This window comes from Oryctolagus cuniculus, chromosome 5, assembly GCF_964237555.1.
Source record: "Oryctolagus cuniculus chromosome 5, mOryCun1.1, whole genome shotgun sequence".
Classification (NCBI taxonomy): Eukaryota; Metazoa; Chordata; class Mammalia; order Lagomorpha; family Leporidae; genus Oryctolagus; species Oryctolagus cuniculus.
The window spans coordinates 26639806-26667655 of record NC_091436.1 but is presented as its reverse complement, the minus strand read 5'-3'; the positions used below and the strand labels follow the sequence as shown (position 1 = coordinate 26667655).

At 38.0% G+C, this 27850-nt stretch overlaps 1 protein-coding gene across 1 annotated transcript; it reads right to left on the bottom strand.

Moving 5' to 3' along the window:
* Positions 1–9131: 9131 nt before the first annotated feature.
* NMBR (neuromedin B receptor) lies at positions 9132–23941 on the bottom strand. The gene is made up of 3 exons (XM_002714848.5): positions 21846–23941; positions 14844–15192; positions 9132–11940 (listed from the first exon to the last, which is right to left on the bottom strand). The coding sequence occupies exons 1-3, from the start codon at positions 22301–22303 to the stop codon at positions 11539–11541; spliced, it is 1209 nt and encodes a 402-aa protein (XP_002714894.3). The 5' UTR covers positions 22304–23941; the 3' UTR covers positions 9132–11538.
* Positions 23942–27850: the final 3909 nt, after the last annotated feature.

Genomic DNA, 27850 nt, shown 5'->3' with positions numbered 1-27850 from the left:
TTTTTTTTTTAACAGGCATAGTGGACAGTGAGAGAGAGAGACAGAGAGAAAGGTCTTCCTTTTGCTGTTGGTTCACCCTCCAATGGCCGAGCGGCTGGCGCACAGCGCTGATCCGATGGCAGGAGCCAGGTACTTATCCTGGTCTCCCATGGGATGCAGGGCCCAAGCACTTGGGCCATCCTCCACTGCACTCCCTGGCCACAGCAGAGAGCTGGCCTGGAAGAGGGGCAACCGGGACAGAATCCGGCGCCTCGACTGGGACTAGAACCTGGTGTGCCAGCGCCACAAGGCAGAGGATTAGCCTAGCGAGCCGCAGCGCCGGCTTCTGCAGCCTTTCTATTAAAGGATATATAGAGTACTGGCACCAAAACATGTTTTTCTTATAACACAATTCTGAAAAAAATATGTCAAGAAATACTGTCTCTAACAGAGTGATTTCATCCACACAAAAACATTCAAGAAACTCAAATAGTCTCCAAAAATCATGATGTATCAACCAGCTTTATAGTTAAAGTAGAAGAGTCTCACATATTGAATATTGAAGTAAAAAGTCTCAAAAAATATACTGAAAGCACAAGATTTTCTGATTTCTTAGAATATGCAGTTGAAATTGGGTTTGCCCAAGCTGTTTCATTCACAATATTTGTATTTTGAAGGGGCATTCAGTGCAGTGGTTAGGTTGCTTTTTGCTATGCCCACACTCCATATCAGAGCACCTGGTACATATCCAGGCCCCTCCAATCTAGCTTCCTGATAGTACACATCCTGGGAGGCAGTAGATGATGGCTCAATTAGTCAGGTCCTTTCCACCCATATGGAAGACCCTGGATTGAGTTCCAGGATCTTGACTTCAGCCTGTTCCAACCTGGGATGTTGTCAACATTTATGGAGTGAGTGAGTAGACAGAAGATTTCTTTCTCTTTTTCTTTCTCTCTCTCTCTCTGGGTTTGAAAAAAAAATGAAAATAAATTTTAAAAAAACTTTCAAGATCATGTCTGAAAAGAGAAATTTCAAATGTTTTATTTGTAATTCTTATAAATTTCAAGTTTCTGAAATATTACTTTTTGCATCTTTGTAAGCAATTACAAGTCCATACATTCTTTCTGTATATTTTTCTCCAATAATATCCCCCAAATCTACTTTTATGATGCTATTGTTTATGATACACTAAGATTTTTTTAATTATTAAATTGGGGATCATAGAAAGTAATCACACATGCATCAAATAAGTGGAATAATTATAATTAATGATCTCTGACTAGTCTATCAGTAAGCACTCACTCACAGAAACCCACAACATTCACAATAAATTCAAAAATACTTATTCCAGAGATTCTGAAATGGAAATGGAAAATATCTCATGTTGGCAATGCTAATTTTATTTGAATTAAATTCATTATGCCTGGGGTGGACCTTATGGTGCAGGAGGTTAAGCTACTGCTTGGGTTGCTTGATTCCCATATTCAAGTGCCTGAGAGCCAATCCCAGCTCTGTTTCTGACTTAGCTTTGTAGATTTAAAAGTAGTGAAATTGGCTCCCTTCAGAGTCTATTGCTAGTTTTGTAGTTTAAATTACTGCAGAAAAAAATAAAATACTCCTGATAAATATTTAGCAGGATTCTAGTTGGGATTAAGAAAAATTATGTAATTACATAGAGAGGAAATTATTTTTACATGAAAATTAGATTTTCACCAATCGAAGGAATTGTTAGTAAAGGCAAAGGATGTAATCAGGAGATAATTTAAATAGAAATTTCCCTACTTGACATCAACAGAATGTTCTAAAAAGATTGTGGTACCCACCTCCAGAATTTTGTGATTTTTATCTTCAATTGGGCAGCTTTTCCACCCTGATTTCACTAGGTAATGTGTTACGAATTAAAAAGAAGTCAAAATGCTGAGGTCCACATAAACCAAAGAAGTAAAAGGCATCAAAAATGTTCAAATATTTATCTTTGTTTTCTATTTCTTGCACTAGTTCTTTAATAATAAATTCTCCTGCCCTTTTCCGTGAGATATGCCAAGCCATTATATTCAAACAATGCTACATTTTAGTAATATGCTTCTTGGCACACTGCCAGATAGGAATGACAAGTTCTAATTTTTAGACAATCTAGACAATTTATTAGAGCTTAAGCAGGAATACAAAAATAAAACAGACAGCTCAAGCACACCTGAAATCCAGCATGTACATTTGTAGGTTTCTTATTAATTCCAAGAGATGTGTTTGATTAAACACATAAACAGACATAACACCACTGTCAATAGTTAGCTGAATACATTTCTGCTTTCAAAGTGAATTAGAAATGCACACTAAATTGAATTTAATCAAGTGCCTCTCAAGGACAAGGAAACATTTTTCTACCAAGGGCCATTTGGACATTCAGAACATCATTAACAGGCCATATATAAATGTCAACTTAAAAGTTAGCCTGCTATTTTTCTATACATATTCTTATTGTTTGCTTTGGATTTACTTTGTACTTCTACTAGGAGATTTTCTGCCTTCACATTCTTTCATTATGATGACTATTGTTCTGTTTCTGTGTGTCACAACCTTAGGAATCATTTATAAGGCTGGGTAAGTGATGACAAAATCTTTCAGTTTCTGTTTGTTTTGGAAGGTCTGTATTTCCCTTCATTGATAAATGAGAGCTTTGCTGGGTACAGTATTCTGGGTTGACTCTTTTAGGACTTGGGCTATGTCTCTCCATTCTCTCCTACCTTGTAGGGTATCTGATGAATCAGCCTTGAATCTAATTGGAGATCCTCTGAAGATAATCTGGTGTTTCTCTCATGCACATTTTTAGAATTTTTTATTCATGTTTTACTGTTGAAATTTGACTATGATGTATCATGGTGAAGATCTTTTCTGATCATGTCTGATTATGTCAAATAAATAAATAAAAATGTTTAAAAAAAGAAAATATGGTATATATAAACACTATGGAATACTACTCAGCCATAAAAAATAAAATCCTGTCTTTTGCAGCAAAATGGATGTAAATGGAAACCATTATGCTTCATGAAATAAGTCAATGTCAAAAAGACAAATACCGGCCGGCGCCGCGGCTCACTAGGCTAATCCTCCACCTAGCGGCGCCGGCACAGCGGGTTCTAGTCCCGGTTGGGGCACTGGATTCTGTCCCGGTTGCCCCTCTTCCAGGCCAGCTCTCTGCTGTGGCCAGGGAGTGCAGCGGAGGATGGCCCAGGTGCTTGGGCCCTGCACCCCATCGGAGACCAGGAAAAGCACCTGGCTCCTGGCTCCTGCCATCGGATCAGCGCGGTGCGCCGGCCGCAGCGCGCTGGCCGCGGCGGCCATTGGAGGGTGAACCAACGGCAAAGGAAGACCTTTCTCTCTGTCTCTCTCTCTCACTGTCCACTCTGCCTGTCAAAAAAAAAAAAATAAATAAAAAAAATAAAAAAAATTAAAAAAAAATTAAAAAAAAAAAAGACAAATACCATATGTTTTCTTTGATATGTGACAGTTAATATAGAATGCAAATAAAGTATAGGAAAGAAATGGTCACTTTGGGATATGATTGTCATTTTTAAGTTGTATATATACTCCAATGAACTGTGGTTTTCCTACTTTTTCTTGTTGGATGTTATGATTAGTGGTGAATTAAGCCTGTGAATATAGTATGGATGAAAAGCATGTCTTTGCAAAAACTGATGAAGAAGAAGAAGGGAGGGAGGAGGATCAGGGCCAGCAGGGGAGTGAGGGAAGTGTGGTTGCCTTCCTGGAACTGTAACTAAGGAATACATAAAATTTGTTCCTTTTATATTAACAAAAAACCTTTTTTTAAAGATTTATTTATTTATTTGAAAGTCAGAATTACACACAGAGAGAGGAGAGGCAGAGAGAGAGAGTGAGAGAGAGAGGTCTTCCATTCAATGGTTCCAAATGATCACAATGGCTGGAGCTGCGCTGATCCAAAGCCAGGAACCAGGAGCTTCTCCAGGGTCTCCCATGTGGGTGCAGGAGCCCAAGCACTTGGCCCTCTTCTACTGCTTTCCCAAGCCATAGCAGAGAGTTGGATCAGAAGTGGAGTGGCCAGGTCTCGAACCGGCACCCATATGAGATGCCAGCACTTCAGGCCAGGATGTTACCATAGCGCCAGCCCCAATAAAATTTTTTTTTAAAAAAAGTTAGCTTGCTATAGATTTGTTGAATTTTGAGTCCTGCCTGTGCCTTGGCAGGGCCAGATCACATGATTCCCCAGGGCTGGTATGGCTCACAGGCTGGACATTCTTCACCCCTGATAGATGCCACGTAACTGTCGATCATCTCTTCACTGGAGAAACTTCACCCACTGAAAACCATAAACTCCTGAATATAAATCTAATGGAAATGACACGATCACATTAAAAAGATTTGTGATTCTTTTCCTTCTTCTTCACTCTTATAAATTCATGTCCTGAGAAAGAAAAGAAAGGAGTCTTCTTTCATTCATATAATCGTGTAAATAAAATATGCACAAAATAGTAAAAGACAGATCATACTGACATACTAGGAGGTATGAAGAATACCACATACCAGAAGTACATAGATTTCCAACATTCAACAGAAAATTAGTAATTCTCAGAATGGACTCATGTTTCCCAATTAAATCTCCTCAATATATAAAAACAGCCATTTGGACAATCTAATTCTTGATTTTCAGAGCTCACTGAAAAACTTCACTTTTGTTACAGGTTTTCCACTTCAAATAATCCTGTTGAATATCAATAAATATTTTGTAAAATATTTCTTAATTTGCTAAAGATGTTATATTTATATTATTCTTCCACTAGGGGAAATAATGAGTAATTATAATCTGTTTATTGCCCAAAAGAATAGTTCCCAGAAATGAAATCGTGGTTAAGTTTTGCTGTGTACCATTTCAAACACAAATTGCCTGCTTCAGATTAAGACTTGGCTCCACATATAAGAAAATTTCCTGTTTTGAATTGTGTTAAGACACAACATATGGAAAAAATAGAGCACTTGTAAAACTTGGTAAAACAATTTAGAAAATGAGGTGGTATAAAATACTGTAACCACAACTTATAAGTTATGTTTCCTCTAATACTCACTAAGGATATAGTTAGAATCAGACATTCTGTAGCACACTTCTTTTACAACTTTACCAAAATGTCTGCACCAAAGCTGACCATATATCCTCACACTTTTCACCCTTGTTTTGAAATAGTCTAAGGAAAATATGCACATATGTTATTTTATTTGAGGTTGAAATACATATACTTATTCTAAGAGATGCCTAGTTGATGAAGCATTTCATTTTTCTGAAACTTAGTGGAACTATTTCCTAGTGAGCAATGAAGCCACTAACAAAATATTAGTAAATGGAGAATTACATTTGTTTTTTGTTTTTTTAGATTTATTTATTTATTTGAAAGTCAGAGTTACACAGAGTGAGTAGGAGAAGCAGAAAGAGAGATTTTCCATCTGCTGGTTCACTCCCCAATTGGCTGCAACTGCTGGAGCTTCACCAATCCGAACCCAGGAGCCAGGCCTGCTTTCCCAGGCCATAGCAGAGAGCTGGATTGGAAGTGGAAAGAGAACTTTAAAATATGGTGATACAAGCTACTTTCACTCAACATTATTATGGCAGGCTCTGTGTAAGCACATGTAAAGCACTACCTGATTTAACCCTTATGGTATCATTAAACAATTTTCCAAATAATACAATTGAAGGGGACAGTCTCTGATGCTAGTCATTCCAGGGATCTTCTTGTGTTTCTTTTGAACAACTCCTGGTTTAAAAAGAGATTCATATAAGAGTACATATTTTACATCTGCATTAAAATAATAATTTGATAAAATTTCTGTTATGTTAGATATTACCACCTTAGGTACATTTTTTTCAGAAATATTTTCTTGAAGATACCACTAAATGGGATTATGCAAATCAGTCATTGATTAGCTCTTAAAATATGTTTCAATCCATGCATTTTTTTAACACTTGAAATTCAATGTTTTCATTCTCCTTCTAACACATATCATTCTATTGGTTTACTTCCATGGTGTGATTTTATGAATACATTTATGTTTTATTTCTATTTTTATTTATTTTCATCTACTTAGAGAGAGAGATAGAAATGAGAGAGATTGAGAGAGAGCAAGCTTCCATCCACTGGTTCACTCCCCCAGATGCCTGCAACAACCAAGGTTGGTACTAGCCAAAGCCAGGAGCCTGGGATTCCATATGGTTCTCCCACTGGGCGGCTGCCTCCAAGGGTGCACATTAGCAGGAACATGATTGGAAGCAGAGGCAGAGGTGGAGCCAAGACTCATCTCAGGCACTGTCACACAGGATGTGGGCATGCCAAGCAGGCTCTTAATACCATAACACTCAAACTGCGGTTAATTTCTTTGACATTGTTATTTGGTAACAAGAATTATTAGTCTGTTTTATGGTGTTATAAGAAAATATTTGGTAATTTATAAACAACAGAAATTTATTTGACTCATAGTCTGGACGCTGGGAAGTCCAGGCCGAGGTGACGCAGCTGCCGGATAACATGGAGGAAGGCATCACACGGGAGAAAGCATCTGAGAGTGCAAAGGGTGGGGCCAAACTCACTCCTTATAAGGATGCCATCCCTAAGATAATGAGCTGGTGTAGGCCAGGTTATCCTAATTTGCATTCCAGGTCCTTACTCCAACAGAGACTAGAATTCAAAGTGGAGACATCTATATATATAAATGTATATGTACATTTATATGTATGTATAAAACAAGTATGAACTGGATTTATTTGACTGTAAGGGAATAAATGTACATTCATGGGTTATTGTGGGTCACTCCATGCAGAGAAACACTCATAATGAGTAGGCCAGAGGGTTGCCGATGAAAAGGGGGAAGAGTAAAAAAAGCAATGTTTCCAAATATGGTCCTTGCTTTAAAGAGACCTCTTTCCAGTCCTCAGCCTCAGTAGAGGGTGACACCTTTTCAGACACAGAAATGAAGTGGGGTCTTAGAATGCATCCTGATCCCAGAAGAAGCAAGTGCATCCTGGGAATGTGGGCATATCAAGCCAATAGTTAACAAGAAAAATATTACATTGCAGGGCTGCAAGCATTCCAGCTCACCTAGAACTTAACTAGCTGAGTAGTTACACCATATGGAATCCACTCCCATAATCAAGGCATTAATTCATGTGTGAAATCAAAAGCTCATGAAATAAATACCTTTTAAAGTGCTTATCTCTCAATACTGCTCCACTGTGAATGAAATTTCTAAGATGAAATTTGGGGGGACACATTCAAATCATAACAAAAACAATGAAATCTTCAAATCCTCATAAACAAATATAGATGTTCCTCAAAACGGGGCTATATCACAATGAGCACATCAATTGGAAATAGTACAAGTCAAAATTGCATTTCACACCTCTAACCTCTTAAACATCATAGCCTAACCTAGCCTGCCTTAAATGTACTCAGAACACTTTCACTAGCCTATACTTGGCCAAAGCCATTTATACATGAAGCCTAATTTCTAATAGCATATGAACTATATCATATAACTTATTAAATACAGTGCACTGTACAATGTTATTTGTTGAGCAGAAGCTGCAGCTCACTGCCACCATCCAGCAACACAAGAGAATATCATACCATATACCACCAGGCAAGAAAAGGTCAAAATTCAGAATCTGAAGTACGGTGCCTACTGAGTATGTATGATTTCATTCACTCATACATTGAATCTAAGAGAGCACTTGCATTAACATTTCTAAAGCTCAGTACATAAAATAAGTGCATATAAACTAAAAACATAAAATGTAACACATGCTGAATTTTAAACTCTAATACAAACCCAATCTCATATATGCATGATTGTAAGTATGTGTATGTAAAGCATGAAGCTTTGTTTGACTTAGGAGTATATAAGAAGAACAGATATCAAGTACTTGCTTTAATTTTATTATTAGAGGAGGCTTCAAAGAACTCTTAAAGAAGTAGAATTAAAGGATAATGCACAATTTCCATGAACACTTCAAGTCCCCTTCATTTACACAGATTGATTATACATCATAAAATACATACTACTGTAGTAACACTCAGGTATGTGTTTTAAAGAAAGAATATTTGAAAAAATAGCACCATTCACAGAATTTCTTCAAAGTGAGAAATCATAACAGTTATTGATTGAATTAGGATTGTAGCTCAGTTGTAAATGCAATAGCCAAATGAAAAAATAGTCTTCACAGATAACCCTGAACCTGTTTAACTTGTGAACAGAACTATAGGTATTGACTAAGTCTCCAAGAAACAGGGGTCAATATTGAGAGAAATTATGACTTTCAACATCAATATTGAAAAAGAAAATATTTTAAGTGAATGCAAAAGTTTGATAATATTGATAAAAATTATATATTCAGATATATTTTCTTTAGGTGGGCAGGCATTCTGATACAGTGAATTAAGCCAGTGCTGCTTAGGACATCTGCATCCTGTATGAAGAGTGCCTGCTATCTGTATGCTTCAACTTTCTATCCAGCTTCCCATTAATGCACTTGGGAGAAAGCAGAAGATGGCCAATGACTTGGGAGACTCAAATGGAGTTCCAGGCCCTGGCTTTGGCCTAGCCAAGCTCCAGCTATTGCAGGCATTTGGGGAGTAAGCCTCTCTCTCAGTATCCTCCAAATAAATAAATAAACTTCATAAAAAGGAAAACTGAAATTTGTGATGCCATTGTTATTGCACTAGGTGCATTATGGAGATATTTTTATTAAAATTGTGAGTAAGGCCGGCTCCGTGGCTCACTAGGCTAATCCTCCGCCTGCAGCGCTGGCACTCCAGGTTCTAGTCCTGATTGGGGCCCCAGATTCTGTCCCGGTTGCTCCTCTTCCAGTCCAGCTTTCTGCTGTGGCCCAGGAAGGCAGTGGAGGATGGCCCAAGTGCGTGGGCCCTGCACCCGCATGGGAGACCAGGAGAAGCACCAAGTTCCTGGCCTTGAATCAGCGCAGTGCACCAGCCACAGTGAGCCAGCCGCAGCAGCCATTGGGGAGTGAACCAGTGGAAAAGGAAGACCTTTCTCTCTGTCTCTCTCTCTCATTGTCCACTCTGCCTGTACAAAAAAAATAAATAAATAATAATAAAGTGAGTAAAACTTAAAACTTTTGCAAAATATTTCATGGATATACATGAGTCATTCTTGCAAAACAAATCAGATATCAGGCTATATAATAATAAGTCTCTTAAAATTGGGGATTCACAGATAAGATGCACATACTCCTATTTAATTTCAATTTACATGTATACTCGTAATTTCAGATACATATGTCTTACAAGATACATATTCATCTATTTTAATATACATATATATGTAAGATATATGTATATATATGAAACTAAATGAATCTTGCAACAAATGTGTGCACAAATCTTATAATTTTTCATATATATTAATATACCTTCATTTAGACATGAAAAATACAAACATCTTTATATCAGCAAGGAGACTCTCCACCAACCAGATTTTTTTATTACTTCTTAGATTTCAATGGGTAGACCTTAAGAGAATTATAAAATCATAGCACAAAAATTTATGTATGCTACATAAGGTATTTTTAATGAGTGAATCTATTGCTTTCCTAAAGGTTATGACAAATTATTCAAGTAGAAGAAACTTACATCTGAGTTTTGATAGTGCACACATACTATGGTTGTAGCTAGTTTATAATCCACATTTTTCACATGACTATCTTAAAGTTATTTAACATCTATGAATCTCAATTTTCTAATCTATAAAATAAATATAATAGCATGACCTGCTCAGAGGTACATTTATCATGAAGTTAATGATGTTCAGAGCTCTCACAGTATGGGCAGGTTACCAGGTGTTTTATAAAATTTACAAACTTGTACATTCTTGTGGATAAAGATACTCCCCCAAACTGTGTAATTTGGTACCCATCAAGATTGGACTCGTGTCTTGTTCACCTGAGTGATCATGCTGATGATTAAACTAGATAATTCATGTAAATCTTTAGCACTATGTGTATAACACACAAAAAAACTTAATTAGTGCTTATTATCCTTAATGTATCACAGACAACTTTCTTGTGTTTATTTTACCTATTGCTACATACAATTGATTTTGAGTGAGTAGAGTTTATGGACTAACTTAATATATTAAGTCGTCCCAGGAGATTTAGAAAAGGAAAGAGTATGAAAGAGATTGACTTAAGTATAAGAATTACAAGTATTCATACATGTTTAAGAAGGAATTATCTTTTAGGATTTAATCGAGATCATGTTTGCCTTGTGCTGAAGAAAATTCAAGACATTTATTCAGAGAAAAATGTGATACCATGTAGAGAAAATCGCCTCAGTGAAACCTCACACACTTGTCAGTTGGCTATTAAAAGAAAAAATGAGTAAATGGTTGAGCTCACCAGAATTACCCAAGTCTTATCACATCTGTGCAGAATCATCTAAGTATTCAAAGATTTAGACATGTACACAAAAACAGCCACGCAAATATCTGAGTCACGGTTTTGCAGTTTGGAACACGTACTTATTGTATATTCATGATGTAAACCATACTTATATACCTATTTTACAATTCATAATATAAATTATATCATACTTTTAAATCACATACCTATAAATAGCAAATATGAACTATTTCTCTAAAGTTGATTAATCACACAAAGAATCACAGTGAATATTATTGACTTATGATTAACTCTGCCATTTGGCTTTTCTGCTGTTTTCATCAAATGGAGATTTATATAATATATATGTGTGTATGAGCTAGTTATGAATAAAATTCACCACCAAAATATGACTTGCATTTCAAATAATAATAATTTGAATATAATCTTCATTGAATCAATGAGTTAAAATAGGAATTTATTTTATGCTTCAAGACAGAACTAGTTTAAAATTAATATGATAGACTTGAATCTAATAAGAACCTAAATCTTAAAACATTAAGCCCTCAAGAATGTTAATTTATATACATATATCAAATTGCTTTTTGAACAGTTTCAATGTTATAAGTATGCACGCATAATGTAATTTAATGTTTACAGATTTATTTTCAACTACTTGAAAAGCTGAGCGGGAGAGAGAGAGAGACAGAGACAGAGTTCTTCTCTTCACTGACTTACTCCCCAAATGCCCAAAAAAGTTAGGATTCGAAGCCAGAAACTCAAAACTTCCTCAGTCCTCCACATGGGTGTCAGGGGACTAAGCATTTGAGTCATCATCTGCTGCTGTCCAGGGTACATAGCAGGAACTGGATAGGAAGTGAAGTGGCTGGGTTTCCAACCAGTACACCTACATGGGATTCAAGCATTGCAAGGGATGGTTTAACCTGCTGCAACACAATACCTGCTCCATTTATAATGTACAGTCCTGTTCTGAGAATAATGTTTGTCTTGCCTTTCCTGAGTCAATCGAGAAATGTTTAATGAATTAGCAGAGTAAGAAGGTCAAATTATTTGTTTCTGTTCTGCTCAACAGGAATAGAAAAGTCAGTAAATTCTTTCCAGATAGTTGAGTTGAATGGCCAAAATCACAATGCCATTTCCTGCTTCATGCTGTTTCCATTTGGTAAGACAGCATTGGTCACCATGTTCTTAGTATTGCTTTTCAGGGATGTCATTCGCACTGCGGAAGAGCTGAGTAGGTAGCTGGTTGATCTTTCTGGAAAGGACTTCCTCCCACAACAGAGCTGGCTATTGAAATGCTTCCTGAAGCTTTCACTGAGTAGATAAAGAGCAAATGGATTGACACAAGAATTGCAAAAACTTAGAACCCTGGCAACCAAGGTGACAATCATGTGTCCTAGAGATGGGTCAATCTCCTTATAGTTGAAAGATCTATACATGTAGAGGATATGATTTGGGAACCAACAGAAGGCAAAGCATCCCACAAAGACCAGCACAATCTTAGCCAGGCGTTTCCGTGTTTCCATCTGCAATATAAGGAAATAGTCCCATTGGTTAAAATGAAAATGGACCCAGCCACATTTAAACTTATAATGTCACAAAAGGAGTAAAAGTCATAGCATAAACAATGTATCTGAAATATGTGAATTATTTATTTTCTTTCTCAAAGTGATGATGTTAATAGTTTGAAAAACCCATTTTGATCACGATGCTATTTTCATTTAACAATATATTATAGCTTATACAATATTAGAAGAGAAATTATTAATAAATGGCTATGTATTCGTGTGAAAACTGTAATCTTCAAAAATGAACTTATTTTGAGCTCTTTTCCTTTTGCTTAGTCTCTTTGTGTTGATATTAAAAATAACTCATTTCTATTTGTATTAAATACATTAAATTAATAGGGTGGAAGAAATGCAAGCTTAGCTACTTTTCAAAACACAAGGTAGTTTACACTTTATTATTTTTGGCTTTATTTGAGAGGCAGAACAAGAGAGACAGAGAAAAAACATCTCTCATTTACTGGTTCATTCCCCAAATGCCCACAACAGCTGAGTCTGGACTGGGGCTGAGGCCTAGAATTTGGAACGCCATCCAGATCTCCCATATGCGTGGCAGAACACAAATACTTGAATCATCACTGCTGCCTCCAAGGATCCACAATGATAGGAAGCTGGAATCAGGAGCTGGAACCAGGAATCAAACCCAGGCACTCTCATGTGAGAGATATTTTAAATAAGGAAAATAGATTCATTGAAACAGACTGACATTTTTAATTCCTACTTCATAAAAAAAGAATTTGAGATTTAAACTCTTGATTCAAGTGAAAGCACCTGATATAAGTGCAAAATCAAACAAACATTATTATCTTAGGTCACCTTTACAAATAAAAATGCATTTTCTTGTTTAATAAAATGTGACACTGTGTTTACTTTTTTATAAGGTTTTCATAAATGTGATAAATAGAAAAAATTCAAATACTGGATATAGCATTTTAATCTAAAAATAATTTCCTAACATCCATAGTCCAAGGTTTAATTCATGCTTATCTAACTTGCTTAAATATTTAAATAGAGAAATGGAAACATTAAGTCATAATTCACCAAAAAACACTAATGGTAGGCATCATGATATTTTCTGATCTAATACTCTTGTCCATCAATTAGAATTTCCAGAAACCAATGAAAAGTTTAGGATTGGAACAAAGCTGATGTCGATGAGTAACAGAGATTGGTGATGAGGAAGCAAAAGAAGGTGCAAATAAAGAGGAGTACAATTCAAGACACAAATGAGAGAGCACTTCAGAAAGTTCATGAAAAACTAGAATTAAAAGGGTTTAATTTTGGTGCATTTTCCATGACCTTCGTGAAGTACTGTCACATGGTACTACAGATATTTTCCAATGCCGTCGGCTATGCATCCTGGAAGTTCTAAGGAGGTCAAATGTGAACTGCTTATTTCTAAGCAGTGTCCTCTCTAAACAGTGGAGCATGGATGCAAGAATGTCACAGCTATCTGCACATGGAGACTCTAGTGCATAGGCAGGCTGTTGACATTGAGATTACCTCTTGGCAAATATTAAGATCCACTGGCCCAGTAGGGAGGAGACTCACCAAGACAAAGAGAACCAAGGCCATTTTTTCAAAAAGTGGGGTAGAGTTTGTGTGCGCGAGAGAAACTCAACCTTAGATATCAAAAGCCAAAACTTGCATTCCCAAAATTGAGATACAAATTGAATCAAAGGACCCCAAATAAAGAACAGTTTATGTACAGCAAAAAGCACAGTGAGCCCAGGGCATGGATATTTTGTTTCAGGGGCATCAGATATTTAAATAATAAATCTACTAATTTACCTATCAATACTTTCAATAGCTGATTAATTTTTAAGTATTTAAAGCAGATGTTGATCTTCGATGTCCATGGGCATTCAAAAGGTTACTTTCCATGCAGGAAACATTTACCCACTTCTACTGTTGCTAAAGTATACAGGACCCCCACCAATTACCCCATCTATGTCTCAGAAAATATTAATAGTCTGAGATTCCATTTGTTTGCCATCAAATTGAGAACAGGCACCCATGACCTCCCTGTACCTACAGAACATTTTAGAAGTTCTGCTCTAGGTGTACACAAACGTATAACCAGAAACTTCCCACAAGAACATTATTTCTGTATGTTTGTGGATTAACACAATGAGTTTTCACCTGAAATCATTACTGCATATTTTTAGGGAACAAAAAAGATATACAGCGTATGCTGTATTTTTATGCTGGTAAAATTTGAGAATCCCTAATCCCAAATGTCCCAGATCCCAAAATGTCCCAAAATCCAAAATCATTTTGAATTTTCAGATTTTCAGAATAAGGTAAAGTCTGTGCAAATATTCTCAAATCTGAAAAACTAATAAGTTTAAAACTCTTCTGGTCCCAAGCACTTTGAATAATGATATTAAATTTATAAGTAATCTCTGGATCATACTCATTCTCTTTCTGCTGTTCTCACTTTTTCCTGACCCTCTCACTCTGGCATCCAACCCAAGTCTCATTCCCAGGTTCCAGGGTCAGTGTCACACAGCCCTTTCCTGATAGATCCTTCTTTACAAATTATTTAGTGGCCTAATGACAGAAATGTATACTGACTAGGTTAAATTGTTTTGGCTTACTATGTTCTTTGCATAAACTTTTGCACAAAAAGAGAGGCCTTCAAAGGCATTAATTTCTAATGATGAGATTCCTGGTCTTGTCACAAACCCAGTTGGGGCTTTGAGGGGCTATGGCATAACCATATACTAGAGATCCCCCCAAAACACTTCTAGTTAAGGCTAGTGTAGTGCAGGTGCAACTCTTCTAATGAAATCCAGTATTGAGAGCCCATGAAACAGAACATTGACCGATACACCCACAGCACACATACCTACTAACCTTACCTGCTTTTTGGTATGTTCATTGTATTCTCCAGGAAGATTATGTGCACTTTTAATTAAGGTCTTTGCAATGTGATAATAATAAACACTAATAATAGTAAGTGGTATGAGAAAATAGACCAAGAAAATGAGCACTGAATGAATCTTTGGATGTAATTCGTCTGTCTGAGGGTAGGGTATACACGCTGTGAAACTGCTGTTATCCAAGCTACTGATGCGCACCACTTCTGAAAACACAGCTTCAGGTACTGCCAACAACACAGAGACCACCCAGATGCCCACGACTTTCACACAGGTCCACAGCAGCGCCCCTGATGTCTGCATATCCATAGGGTTTACAATGGCTCTGTACCTGGGAAAGCAAATATGTCTCAAGTTACTCTGTGAAAAGGAGGGAAGGGTTGGGGAGTAGACATCTTACTTGATGACAGAAGTATTAATACCCCGTTAGTCCCTGGTTGTCTTAAGGTCCCCATGTCTGTGTACAAGCAAGTAATTTCACTGCATAGAACACAGGAAGATAGAAGCAAATAATTTAAAATGACATCTCCCAAATTGTGATCATTTGCTTAATTCTTTCACAAGTACTTTCAAAGTTACGCATACTATCATCCTTCACTGAATATCATTAATTATCTAATATTTTAAGTGTTTTATTTTCAAAAAGTTATTATTACTGTAATTTTTATAAATGCACAATAATCTTCTATAGCTTTTGCTATAGAGACCTGCCACTGTTTTTCCTAAGGACATGAATAAGTTAGAGAAAAATAGAGACTGAAAATTTTTGTCTATAAATATGAAGACTGAAAGAATAGCAAGTCAAACAATATCCTATTCTCTCTCTCTTTCTCTCTCTCTCTTTCCCTTCCTCCCCTTTTTCTCTCTCCCCTTCTCATCTTGTTGCTGGTGACATTTCCAGCCCCTCCAGGGGAAGGAGAGTTCACAAAGTGGAACACCACATGTGAAACATGAAACGCATAGAAATTAAGGAAGAATAACAGCAAAAAGCCTAAATGCCAACTTAAAAAAATAACACATATCATGACATTTATCCATGTCCTACATGGTGATACTCAATAGGTAGGTATTTCCTTCCCTGTATACTTTGTAATTACATGTAATGAAGAGATTGAAAATACTATTAATTCATAACTAAAATGAACTATTTTATGTTATTTAATCAGATTAATGTGTCTTTTAATCAGAAAACAGAGGTTACTGTAAATAAATGTAAAAGTCCCTATTTCAATTCATGTTCCACTCCTGAACCAAAACAAATCTCATATCATTACCTCCATACTTCTAAGGAATATAATTCTATCACTGTTCCACTGTTTCTCAAATTAACTATATTGCCTGACATCCTTTCATGGTAATTGAAAATATTTCTCTCTTAGATATCTTCTACTCTTCCATTCTAAATGTCCTGATTTAGTAATCAATATAGTTTTTATATAGTTAAATACATAATTACTGTGACTAGAATAGTGAGTAGTGTTTTATGATGATGCTTTATGGTGATGCACTTTTTGTACACATCTCTGATTTCCCTAGAGTTAACTCTTGTTCATTTTTTATTTTACATAATTTCCATGTATCTGACTTTAACTTTTTAAAAGTTCTTATACTACTTTCCTGCATGGTATTTTCTACTTCTTTAATTTTAATGTGTATTTTTTACTTTTTTTAAGATTTATTTTATTTATTTGAAAGACAGAGTTACAGAGAGAGGTAGAAACAGAGAGAGAATTCTTCCATCCACTGGTTCAGCCCCAGATGGCCGCAACGGCCAGAGCTGTGCCGATCCAAAGCCAGGAGCAGGAGCTTCATCTGGGTCTCCCAATTGGTGCAGGGGCCCAAGGACTTTGGCCATCTTCTACTGCTTTCCAGGCCTTAGTAGAGAGCTGGATTGGAAGAAGAGCAGCCAGGACACAAACTGGCACTCATATGGGATGCCGGCACTTCAGGCCAGGGCTTTAACCTGCTGCACCACAGCACCAGCCCCAATGTGTCTTTTTTCTTAGTATTTTTCATATCTATGAAGCATATCTCCACCTCTTTCTTCGTTTACCTTCTAATATGTTCTGTGCTTTAGTGTCCATCTCTTTCTGAATGCTTAATTTCTGCTACCATATTTTCTTTTTCTTAAAATTCTTTGTTTTTAAAGCTTTCATCTTTCATAGTATACCATTCCTATTATATGTTTATAGTCTTGTCGTATTACTTATGAAATTAATACAGAAAAAAATGAATCATCTCTTGCTGACATGGTTCAGGGTTTTATTTGTGTAGCGCCTTTGGCCTTGTTTGTCTTCCCAAAAGTTAATATTGATTGACAATTCATATTTAATAGCAAAGTACCAAAAACTACTAAATTATTTTTATGTAGATAAGAGTGTAGAGAAGTGATTACTACAAATAGATTGTGCTCTTTTTAGTTTATCAAGAAACTCAAAAGCTAGTCACTTCTCTACCCCGTATCTGAACGCATACTATTGGAGAGGCTCTGTCTCAGCAGATTGGGGCTGCTGTAATAAAACGCCACAGTCCAGGTGACTCACAAACAACACAAGCTTAGTGATCACAGTTCTGGAGACTTGGCAGTCCAAGATCAAGGTGCTGGCAGAGTCAGTGTTCGGTGAGCGACTCCTTACTGGCACAAAGACAATGCCTTGTCACTACTTCCTCATAGTGCTTCCACTATGGGTCTCTCAGTCTCTTTTATAAGGACTTTTATCTCATCTATAGGACCCCTCTCTCATGACCTAATCAACTTCAAAGGCTCCACCTCTTAAAACCGTCACCTTCGGGGTTAGGGTTCCAACTTATGAATTCTGAGGATGTATAAGCATCCAGGATGTATCAGGCACTATGATCATAAAGGATGTTCAGAAACTTGAAATAGAAATTAAAGCCATAAAACTCTCATTACAATAAGATTTCTAGCCCAGAAAGAGCCTTCCTGATTTAGGGAAAGCAACACAGTGGGAGTGCAGGGCAGGATAGGGCAGGTTTTTTGTTTGTTTGTTTTTTGTTTTTTTTTTTTGTTTTTTTTTTTTTTTTTACAGGCAGAGTTAGACAGTGAGAGAGAGAGAGACAGAGAGAAAGGTCTTCCTTCCATTGGTTCACCCCCCAAATGGCCATTACGGCCAGCGCACTGCGCCAATCCGAATCCAGGAGCCAGGTGCTTCCCCCTGGTCTCCCATGGGGTGCAGGGCCCAAGCACTTGGGCCATCCTCCACTGCACTCCCGGGCCACAGCAGAGAGCTGGACTCGATGAGGAGCAACCGGGACAGAATCCGGCACCCCAACCGGGACTAGAACCTGGAGTACCGGCGCTGCCGGCCAGGGCAGGTCTTTTCAACAGGGATCATCCTAAAGCACCTCCTGTGAGAAAGAGAGGACAGACCCCAGGATAGCTCCTAAATCATATACACTTAACAAAAGTTCAGCATTGTAAAATCTACAAAACCAGAAATCATGGGTGAAAAATAAGAGATTACCAAAGTGTTGTTATCATTACTAAAGCATAGCTTTCATTTGTCAAAGAATATGTTACGAACTAACTAACCAATGATGGACAAAAAGCAAAAAAGCACCAGAGGACAAATCTTTCTAGTTATACTACTGTAGTTTATTTTTTTTTATTTTTCTTATAAGCATTTATTTCTTTCTTCAAGCAGGGAATAGGCCTACAACAAAGGGTCTAAGTGTGACCTATATGACAACAGGAAAGTTCTGCTCATTGTTGTATGTCTCATGGATAACACCACGCCTGATCCATAGTAGCTTCTCAATAAATGGTTGTTGAACTATTAATGCAAAGATGGCCTGAAAAACAAGGCGATCACTTATTAAGAGCAATTGCGGAGGAATGGGGTTGGAGTTATTAGACACTGCTCTGAAGTAGAAATGGTGCAGAGAAATGAAGACAGAGTCTACCCTAGTGCTGCCCAGAATGTGTCAATCTTCAAAATCACCCAGAAAATTTGTGAAAAAGAAAGATCGCTAGTATTTTTCTCCCCACACTTATTCATGTAGGGTCTTTAAGACAGGAAGTATGAGATTCTGCATTTCACTGATTTTCAGGTGACTCCAAGCATAAGCCAGGTGTTGAAACCCCCTTTCAAGAGGACCAAGTGTAACCACTAGCATCTTCCCCACAGGGTTCCTGCAAGGTTGTCCATGCAATGGCTGCCTGTTCAGCAGCAGCTTGGAGAGCATCTGGAAGCCAACAGAAGTCAGATATTTGAAAAATCAGATGCATGTCCTTCACAATATTTCCCATCACATTAACAACATTATTCTTATTTTGTAAATAAGAAAAACACTGCCTTACAAAAGTGTTTTTTTCTGTTTTGTTTTGTTTTGTTTTTTTTCTCCAAATAAGATATTTGGACATAGTGCAAGATCAGCACCCAGGTGTCATAAATACTCCACCTGGTGTACTGCCTCCTTACAGTGTATTCTACAGGTCTCAGGTTAAGACAGACAAATTATCAACAACTATAAAACAACACATGAATTCTAACAGTAATACGAATATTGTCAGAATTCTATAGTGTCTCCCTAATTCAATATAAAATGATCCTTCCTCCTGAAGAGACAGACAAAAGAAATAAGCAACAGAAGTTTGAGGTCAATGAATAAGTGATATTTAATTTATTGCATTGAAGTATAATGACTTTTAGTTAACAATAAATCATGAAATTTCAAATTAAAGTCAATAAAATCAAATGTAGGTATTATAATGGTTATGTAGAAATAGCAACTGAGCACTTGTTTTGAAAAGCTGATTTTTCTTTTTGAACTGGCAGCTAGAAAGCTTCTAGAAAAACCTATGACTCACTTTTGGCAACAGTGTCAGTCATCTTTTATTTTTCAACTTCCTACCCTTAGTTTCCTCTTTTTGTTTCTGTTGGATGTTGTCTGTATCTTTATTTTTAAGCTGCTTTAAATCCTTGGGAACAAACTGAAGAAAAGCAAGAATAGTCCATGGCCCAAGTGAAAGAGTCAAACTACATTTCCTTATCATTATTACTAAAATATTCATTCTATACTCACAAAACACATCCTATACGAAGGAAACAGCAACAACCAAAAGGCCAGGGAATATATGAGATTTAGCATTTTTCTCTGATCTTGACTGAGGGTTCCCCATGACAAAGGATTGATAAAACTGGTGTGAAATAAACTCAAGACCTAGGTCTTGCTACTAATGTTGCATTCTAAAGCTGAAAGCACAATGATTGGAATCTTACTATTATTATAGCTGATCTTTAGGTTTTCCCCTAATAATAAGGTAGATTTTTTTTAACTTTCTAATTAAAATGGATGCCATAAATAGGGGCAGCTAAAGTAAAAAAGTCAAGTTTTAATTTTGATTTGCAAAGAAAACTTCTTTAAATCATTGAATAAGTGTGATATAAATGAAACGAGGTGCTTAATTTACATGACACCCAATTTTTCAGGGATGTGGTTTTAGAGATATATTACATGAACTACACACTGAAATTTTCAACTCAAAATGATTATGGCTCTCAGCTCCTCACAGAATTATTTTCTTATCTTCAAAAATGCTTAACTCCAATCCAACAATAATGTAAGATAAAATTGGGAATAACAGGAAATTCATGTCCACAGTCCTTTTTCATTAATCATTTAATATATAAATTAAAGAGGAGAGTGAACATCAGTTTAATTATCTTTGTCAAATTGTTTAGCTAAATAGTTTAAGTCAGGCTCCCATTCCCCAGGGAATTGGATCACAGCTTTGTGTAATGATGTCTAATTATACATATGGCCCCACTCCCTCTCAGACATTACCTCCTGCATAGATATCGGGGAATGATAGTATATGAATCCCAAGTTAGGAAGCCTAGATATTCCTCCCAGCTCTTCCAGGAAGTCTTACATTCCCTGGACTTCAATATTCACACCTAGAAAATGACAAGGTTAAACTCTTTGATCTGCAAGATAGAAAATAGAAAACTTCACACACTTAAGATATGTGGGAAGCAGATCTGATATGAAGGATGGATTTTTCCAGCATTGTTTTAAGATACTAAAAGTTAGCACCTATATGTGAAAAATATGTATTTCCTAACTTGAAGTATAAAACAAGAATGTGACATGTGAACTATGTGAACTGTCTGAAGATCATTTATAATTATAATTTTTTGCTTCAAATAAGTAATATAATTCAGTTAATAAATGTAAATGATGTCTCCTAATATTTGAGAGAAAAAGAAAATTAAGCATTTGGCTAACATAAGCAAACATTATTACCTATCAGATTATTATCCTACTGAATAAGGAAAATGCATGTCTAAGATTTAGGAACACATATAATTACTAGATAGTTGCATTTTTGCATGTTTATTCTATAGCTTTTCTATGAAATACATAATAAAGGTCCCAAAGTGGCTGCAGACAAGAAGGTCCAGGAAATGCTATTTTAAACCTACTTTCAAACTAACGCAATTTTAAGTATTCTTAAAGTAATAGTTATATTATTTCTTTTTCAATTTTTATTTAAGGTATACAAATTTCATGTATTGCATGTATATAGATTCAGGACATTGTGATACTTCCACCTTACCCTCCCTCCCACCTTCCTCCTCCCTCTCCGATTCCCATTCTTTTTTTCTACAAAGATCTATTTTCAGTTAACTTTATACTCATAAGATTAACCCTACATTAAGAGTTAAACAAACAGTATGAAGGGGAAAAAAGAAAAAAAAAAAAAAAAAACACTGCTCCTCCACAGTCCAGAAAAGCAAGGGCTGTTAAAAATCATCTCACAGCGTCAGTTTCCCTCCTGTAGGTTACTTTTTAGGTACTCTATTGGTTACCAAACTTCACAGCTCAGTCCACCCTTACTCCTTTGACTCTACATCCTGGATACTCTGTTCCTCTCCATCCCCAGCCTCTCCCCAGCCACACCCTAACCTCCCCTCTCCACCACTTTTCTAGGCCACCTCATACTACCTGCGCTCTCACCTGTCCGCGCTGAGGGCAGTGAGAGTGAACACAGAGACGCCCACGGAGGTGAGCTGGATGGCCGGGATCAGCCTGCAGCCCACTTGGCCGAACATCCACTCGTCAAAGAAGTAGCGCGAGGCGTCCACCGGGACGCAGGTGAGCAGCAGCAGCAAGTCACCAGCCGCCAGGTTGGAGATGAAGATGTTGGGGACGCTCCTCATGGCGCTGTTGCTGATGAAGATCTTCACCAGGAGGATGTTGCCGAGCAAACCCACCGTGATGATGCACAGGTAGAGCGACGGGATCACGCCGCGGATCACCAGCTCGGCGGTGGACCCGTCGGGGGCAGGCAGGAAATCCCTTTCCCACACCTCGGGAAACAGACTGCTCTGATTCGCGCCGGTGCTCTGGGAATGGCTAGGAAGGGACGTGGCGGGCATGGTCTCTGCTCCGGAAGAGTGCACCAGAGTTGTCATGCACTCTGGTGCCCTGCAAAGTGCAAAGCTCACGACTTGGCGTTAAGCGATTACCCCCTGGCCCCTGCAGGTTTAGGACCGCGGGGCAATTGTTGCAGCGCCACGTCCCGAGCAGGACAGGACCCCGGAAGACATCGGTGTTCACTTTCAGAATCTCCACTCTCCAAGGGATACCTTGGCTCCTGCTAGCTCTGAATTTAAAAACGGCAAGGAGGGCGGAGGAGCGGCAAGGCAGCTGCGTCTCAGTTTCTTCTTCGGTAGTTTGTTCTAGCTTGCAGCTAGCAGAGACCAGTCCCTTGGAAAACGAGAATCTGTTCCTCTGGGGTTCGCAGAAGCACCTGCCCTGCCCAGGACTGGGCAGGCAGGAGCGGAAGTGACCCGGGAGCTGTCCAACCAGCCGCCGCTGAATCGCTGGGGGCGACGTAGAACCGTGGGCACTTTGCTCGCCCCGCAGCTCCTACTGTATTATGTGGACCTGGAGGGGCGCTGATTCCTCGCTCTCCCACCCTGTGTCCCTACAGCCACCCATCTTTGCCCGCCTCTAAGCGGGAGGAGCCCCAGGCAAGAAGTTTGGGAGGATTTGGGCGTTGCTCAAATCCCTGATGTTTAAAGGCTTAATTTAGGAATGAAAGTGATGACAAAGGGTGAATGAAATGAATGGAATTCCCTCTCCGTGCTTCTTCCTTTCACTCTGCCAAATGTGAAACAGTTTTCTACAGTTGGCAATATTACTTTTAGTTATAGGTTATTAACCGTAGTGCCCAGTCTAGCAGCTATTCAGAACAGTCCTCTAACCATCCTCTCTCAGCCTGTTACTGTCTTAGATTATTTTGCTTTCCCAGAGCATGGATTGAATGGAATCATTCAGTAAACTTCTGTATCTAGCTTCTTTCATTCACCATTACATCTCTGAGATCCACCCCCCCCCAATAATTTTTTGTGTAGGATTTTTACTGCTGTGTGGTATTCAATTTTATAAATATCTCATTTATTTTTCCATTCTAGTGTTGACAGACATTTGGATACTTTAAAATTTCAGCCTATTTAAATAATGTTTCCATGGATATTCTTGTACATGCCTTCCGGTACACATCTGAATAAATTTCAGGTATGGATTTGCTAGGTCACAGTGTGTGAATACACTCAGCTTTAGTAAAAACTGACAGTTTTTCAAGGTGAATTGGAAATTTTTCTCTTCTTTTAGAAACTGACTTGAGAATCTCTATTAAGACTGAACAAATGTATGCCTATGATGGAGCAATGTAACACCTAGGTATATACTAAATAAATATCTAATATACTATTTTAAGTCATTTATTTATTTATTCAGTTAGCTAGTTAGAAAGAAGACCAACAGAGAGAGATCTTCCACCCACTAGTTCATCTCCAAATGCCCACAACAGGTAGAGTTGGACCAGGATAAACCCAGGTGCTTGGAACCCAATCTGATCTCTCACACAGGTATCAAGGACTCAATAGCTTGAGCCATCTCCTGCTGCCTCCTAGGGTATGCATTAGCAGGAAGCTAGACTAGGATACAAAGCCAGAACTGGAACCCAAGCACTCCAATGTAAGCAAGCATTGCAGGTGACATCTTAATTGGTGCACCAACATCCCACCCTTGATATACTATTTTTTTTTTTTTGGACAGGCAGAGTGGACAGTGAGAGAGAGAGACAGAGAGAAAGGTCTTCCTTTTGCCGTTGGTTCACCCTCCAATGGCCGCTGCAGCTGGCGCACCGCGCTGATCCGATGGCAGGAGCCAGGTGCTTCTCCTGGTCTCCCATGGGGTTCAGGGCCCAAGCACTTGGGCCATCCTCCACTGCCTTCCCGGGCCACAGCAGAGAGCTGGCCTGGAAGAGGGGCAACCAGGAAAGAATCCGGCTCCCCGACCGGGACTAGAACCCGGCGTGCCGGCGCCGCTAGGTGGAGGATTAGCCTATTGAGCCGCGGCACCGACCTGATATACTATTTTAAACAGGATGGTTCCAACAATAAAATAACTGCTTAAACTCACCATTTGAGCCTTACATCAATTATCCATAATGGTTGCCCAGCTCTGGAGTTAGCTAAATAATATTATTTTTCATTAAAAAAAGCATTTGGCTAGTTTTTGTTTATTAAAGGATAAATTTGTTCAAGAATAAGGAAATTAACCAAGGATTACCTACAATAATCTAGTCATAAACTGATAAAATGTGTACCTGTACAAAGTCATTTATAAATTAAGCCATATTTTCAGATATTTTCCACCAAGAAAAGTGTTTCATTATTATTGTTGAATTAGACAAGGCAGACATCGGCTTTGTAATCAATTTTATGTTCACTAATACACTTAAAAGTTCATATGACCTTTCTTATATTTCACTGCTTGAAATAATGCACAAACCATAGGGTTTGTGATAGCTAATATATAGAGAAAAAACACCCTTAATATATGAGTGAAAATGATATCTTGGGAATTGATTATTGTTTATAGCCCTTGTCTATATTCCTACTGAACGAAGGCCTTTGTACCTATTACTTGAACTCTATTTAGTGGAGTATTAAGCCTGTTATTACTAAGTAAATTTAAAATGTTATTGCAAAAAGCAATTTTTAAAAAAATAAAATAAACAGAGTAATAGTGCACTGTGAGAAATTTTAAGTGGTTCATTATGATTATAACTGAGCCCTTAAAAGGACAAGACAGAAAGAAATAAGAAAAAAATATTTTTGAAGAAATAATAGCCCCAGAGCCTGCACTGTGGCATCCTAGGTTAAGCCACTGCCTGTGGCCCCGGCATCCCTTATGGGTGCCAGTTCAAGTCCCAGCCACTCCACTTCTGATCTAGCTCCCTGCTAATGGCCTAGAAAAGCAGTGGAAGATGGCCCAACTGCTTGGGCTCCTGCACCTACGTGGGAGACCCAGGAGAAGCTCCTCACTCCTGGCTTCAGATTGGCTCAGCTCCAGCCATTACGGCCATTTGGGGAGGAGTGAACCAGCGGATGAAAGACTTCACTCTCTGAATCTCCCTCTCTCTATCTGTAACTCTTCTTCTCAAATAAATAAATAAATCTTTAAAAGAAAAAAAAAGAAAGAATAGCCCCAAATTTTCCATATTTAATTAAAGCTAAAATTCCTCCTAACCAAGAAGTTTGATAAACCACAAGCAGAAGAAACATAAATTCTACCAAGATGAGAAACAAAGCTTTCCCATTTAGACCAGAACCAAGGAAAGGATATCCTCTCTCCTCAATCCTTTTCAGCACTCTACTAGAAGTGCTAGCCAATGAAATGGACAAGGGAAAGAAATGAGAGGTAAATTGGCTAAGCAGACATAAAATTGTCTTTGTTCACAGATTTGCATGATTGTTTAATGTCAAAAATCCGTAACAACAGACCAAAACCCTCTTTCCACTAGGAAAAAATTATGCAAGGTTACAAGATACAAAGTTAATATACACAACTCAATTGTTTTACTATATAAGAAATGTCTTCAAAAAGGTCATGGAAGTGAAATTAAGCAGGGATATTAAAAATTTCTGCACCAAAATAATATTTTTTAAATCTACATTCCCACGACCTTTCAGAGAACCTTCATCTACCCTTGATGTTTGACTGGAATTTTAAATTAAAAATACTAAAACATTACAAATATTTAGAAAATGAAATATTTTGGTATAAATTAATAAAATCTGCACAAGATCTATATAAGAAAAACTGCAACACTCTAATGAGTGAAAGCAAAGAACTAAATAAATGGAGAAAGCCAGTGCCGCAGCTCAATAGGCTAATCCTCCACCTGCGGCGCCAGCACACCAGGTTCTAGTCCCAGTCGGGGCGCCGGATTCTGTCCCGGTTGCCCCTCTTCCAGTCCAACCCTCTGCTATGGCTGGGGAGAGCAGTGGAGGATGGCCCAAGTGCTTGGACCCTGCACCCGCATGGGAGACCAGGAGAGGCACCTGACTCCTGGCTTCAGATCAGCGCAATGCGCCGGCCGCAGCGTGCCAGCCGCAGTGGCCATTGGAGGGTGAACCAATGGCAAAAGGAAGACCTTTCTCTCTGTCTCTCTCTCCCTCACTGTCCACTCTGCCTGTCAAATAAATAAATAAATAGATAAACGGAGACAATATCTCCTATTCACAGATAAGAAGACTAAATGTTGTCAATAGTATTTTTTCATGCCATTTTTATAGATTCTAGGAAGTATCAATCAAAATCCCTGCAAGGTAATTCGTGGGTATCAAAAAACTGATTCCAAGTTTACGTGGAGAAGTACAAGATCCAGAACAGCCAACACAACATTAAAGAAGAAAGTTGGAGGACAGGTCCTGCCTGACGTGAAGCACATTGTAAACCTACAGTAATCAAGAAAATGTGGTATTGTCGAAAGTATAGACAAGTAGATGACTGGAGACTGGAACAGAATAAAGTACCCAGATGTAGACCCATATTAACACAATCAACTGATCTATGACAAAATAACAAAGACAATGTAATAGTTTTTGCAACAAATGGTGGTGCAACGGTTGGATATCCAAATGCAAATAATAATAATAATAATAATAAACTAGAGACTGACCCTACACCCTATACCCTACATACACACAGTAACTCCAAATGAATCATAGACCCAAATGTATATTTAAAAAAAAAGCCACTGAACTCCTAGAAGTTCACAAAGGAGAAAAAAAAATTAAATCCAAGTAATTCTTAGATGTAACACCAAAGACACAATCAATGAAAAAATTACTAATAAGTAGTACTTAAATGCTTAATCAAAATTTAAAATTTTTGTACTGCAAAAGTCACTGTCGAGAAAATGAAAATAAATATCACAGCGATCTGTGATCTAAATCATGACCAATATTACAAGGAACTATTGCAATTCAAAATATACAAGATATACCAATAATTATTAAAATTAAAATTTAAAAATAAGAAAATGAACAATCCAATAAAAAAAAGTGGACCTAAGACTTTAATAGGCACTGCAACAAAAATTCATACAGATGCAAATGACGAGTGAAAGATGTTCCATATCATATCTTCCTAGGAAATTGCATGTTAAAACAACATGTAGGCCGGCGCCGTGGATCAATAGGCTAATCCTCTGCCTTGCGGTGCTGGCACACCGGGTTCTAGTCCCAGCTGGGGCGCCGGATTCTGTCCCGGTTGCCCCTCTTCCAGGCTAGCTCTCTGCTATGGCCAGGGAGTGCAGTGGAGGATGGCCCAAGTGCTTGGGCCCTGCACCCCATGGGAGACCAGGGAGAAGCACCTGGCTCCTGCCTTCAGATCAGCGCGGTGTGCCGGCCGCAGCACGCCGGCCGCAGCGGCCATTGGAGGGTGAACCAATGGCAAAAGGAAGACCTTTCTCTCTGTCTCTCTCTCTCACTGTCCACTCTGCCTGTCAAAAAAAAAAAAAAAAAAAAAAAAAAAAAAAAAAAAACACGTAATACCCCTATATATTTACAAGATGGCTAAAATACAAACCATTGAAAATATCAAATTCTAAGGAGGCTGTAGAAGAACAGAGATCCTCATTTATTGATGGTGGGAATATC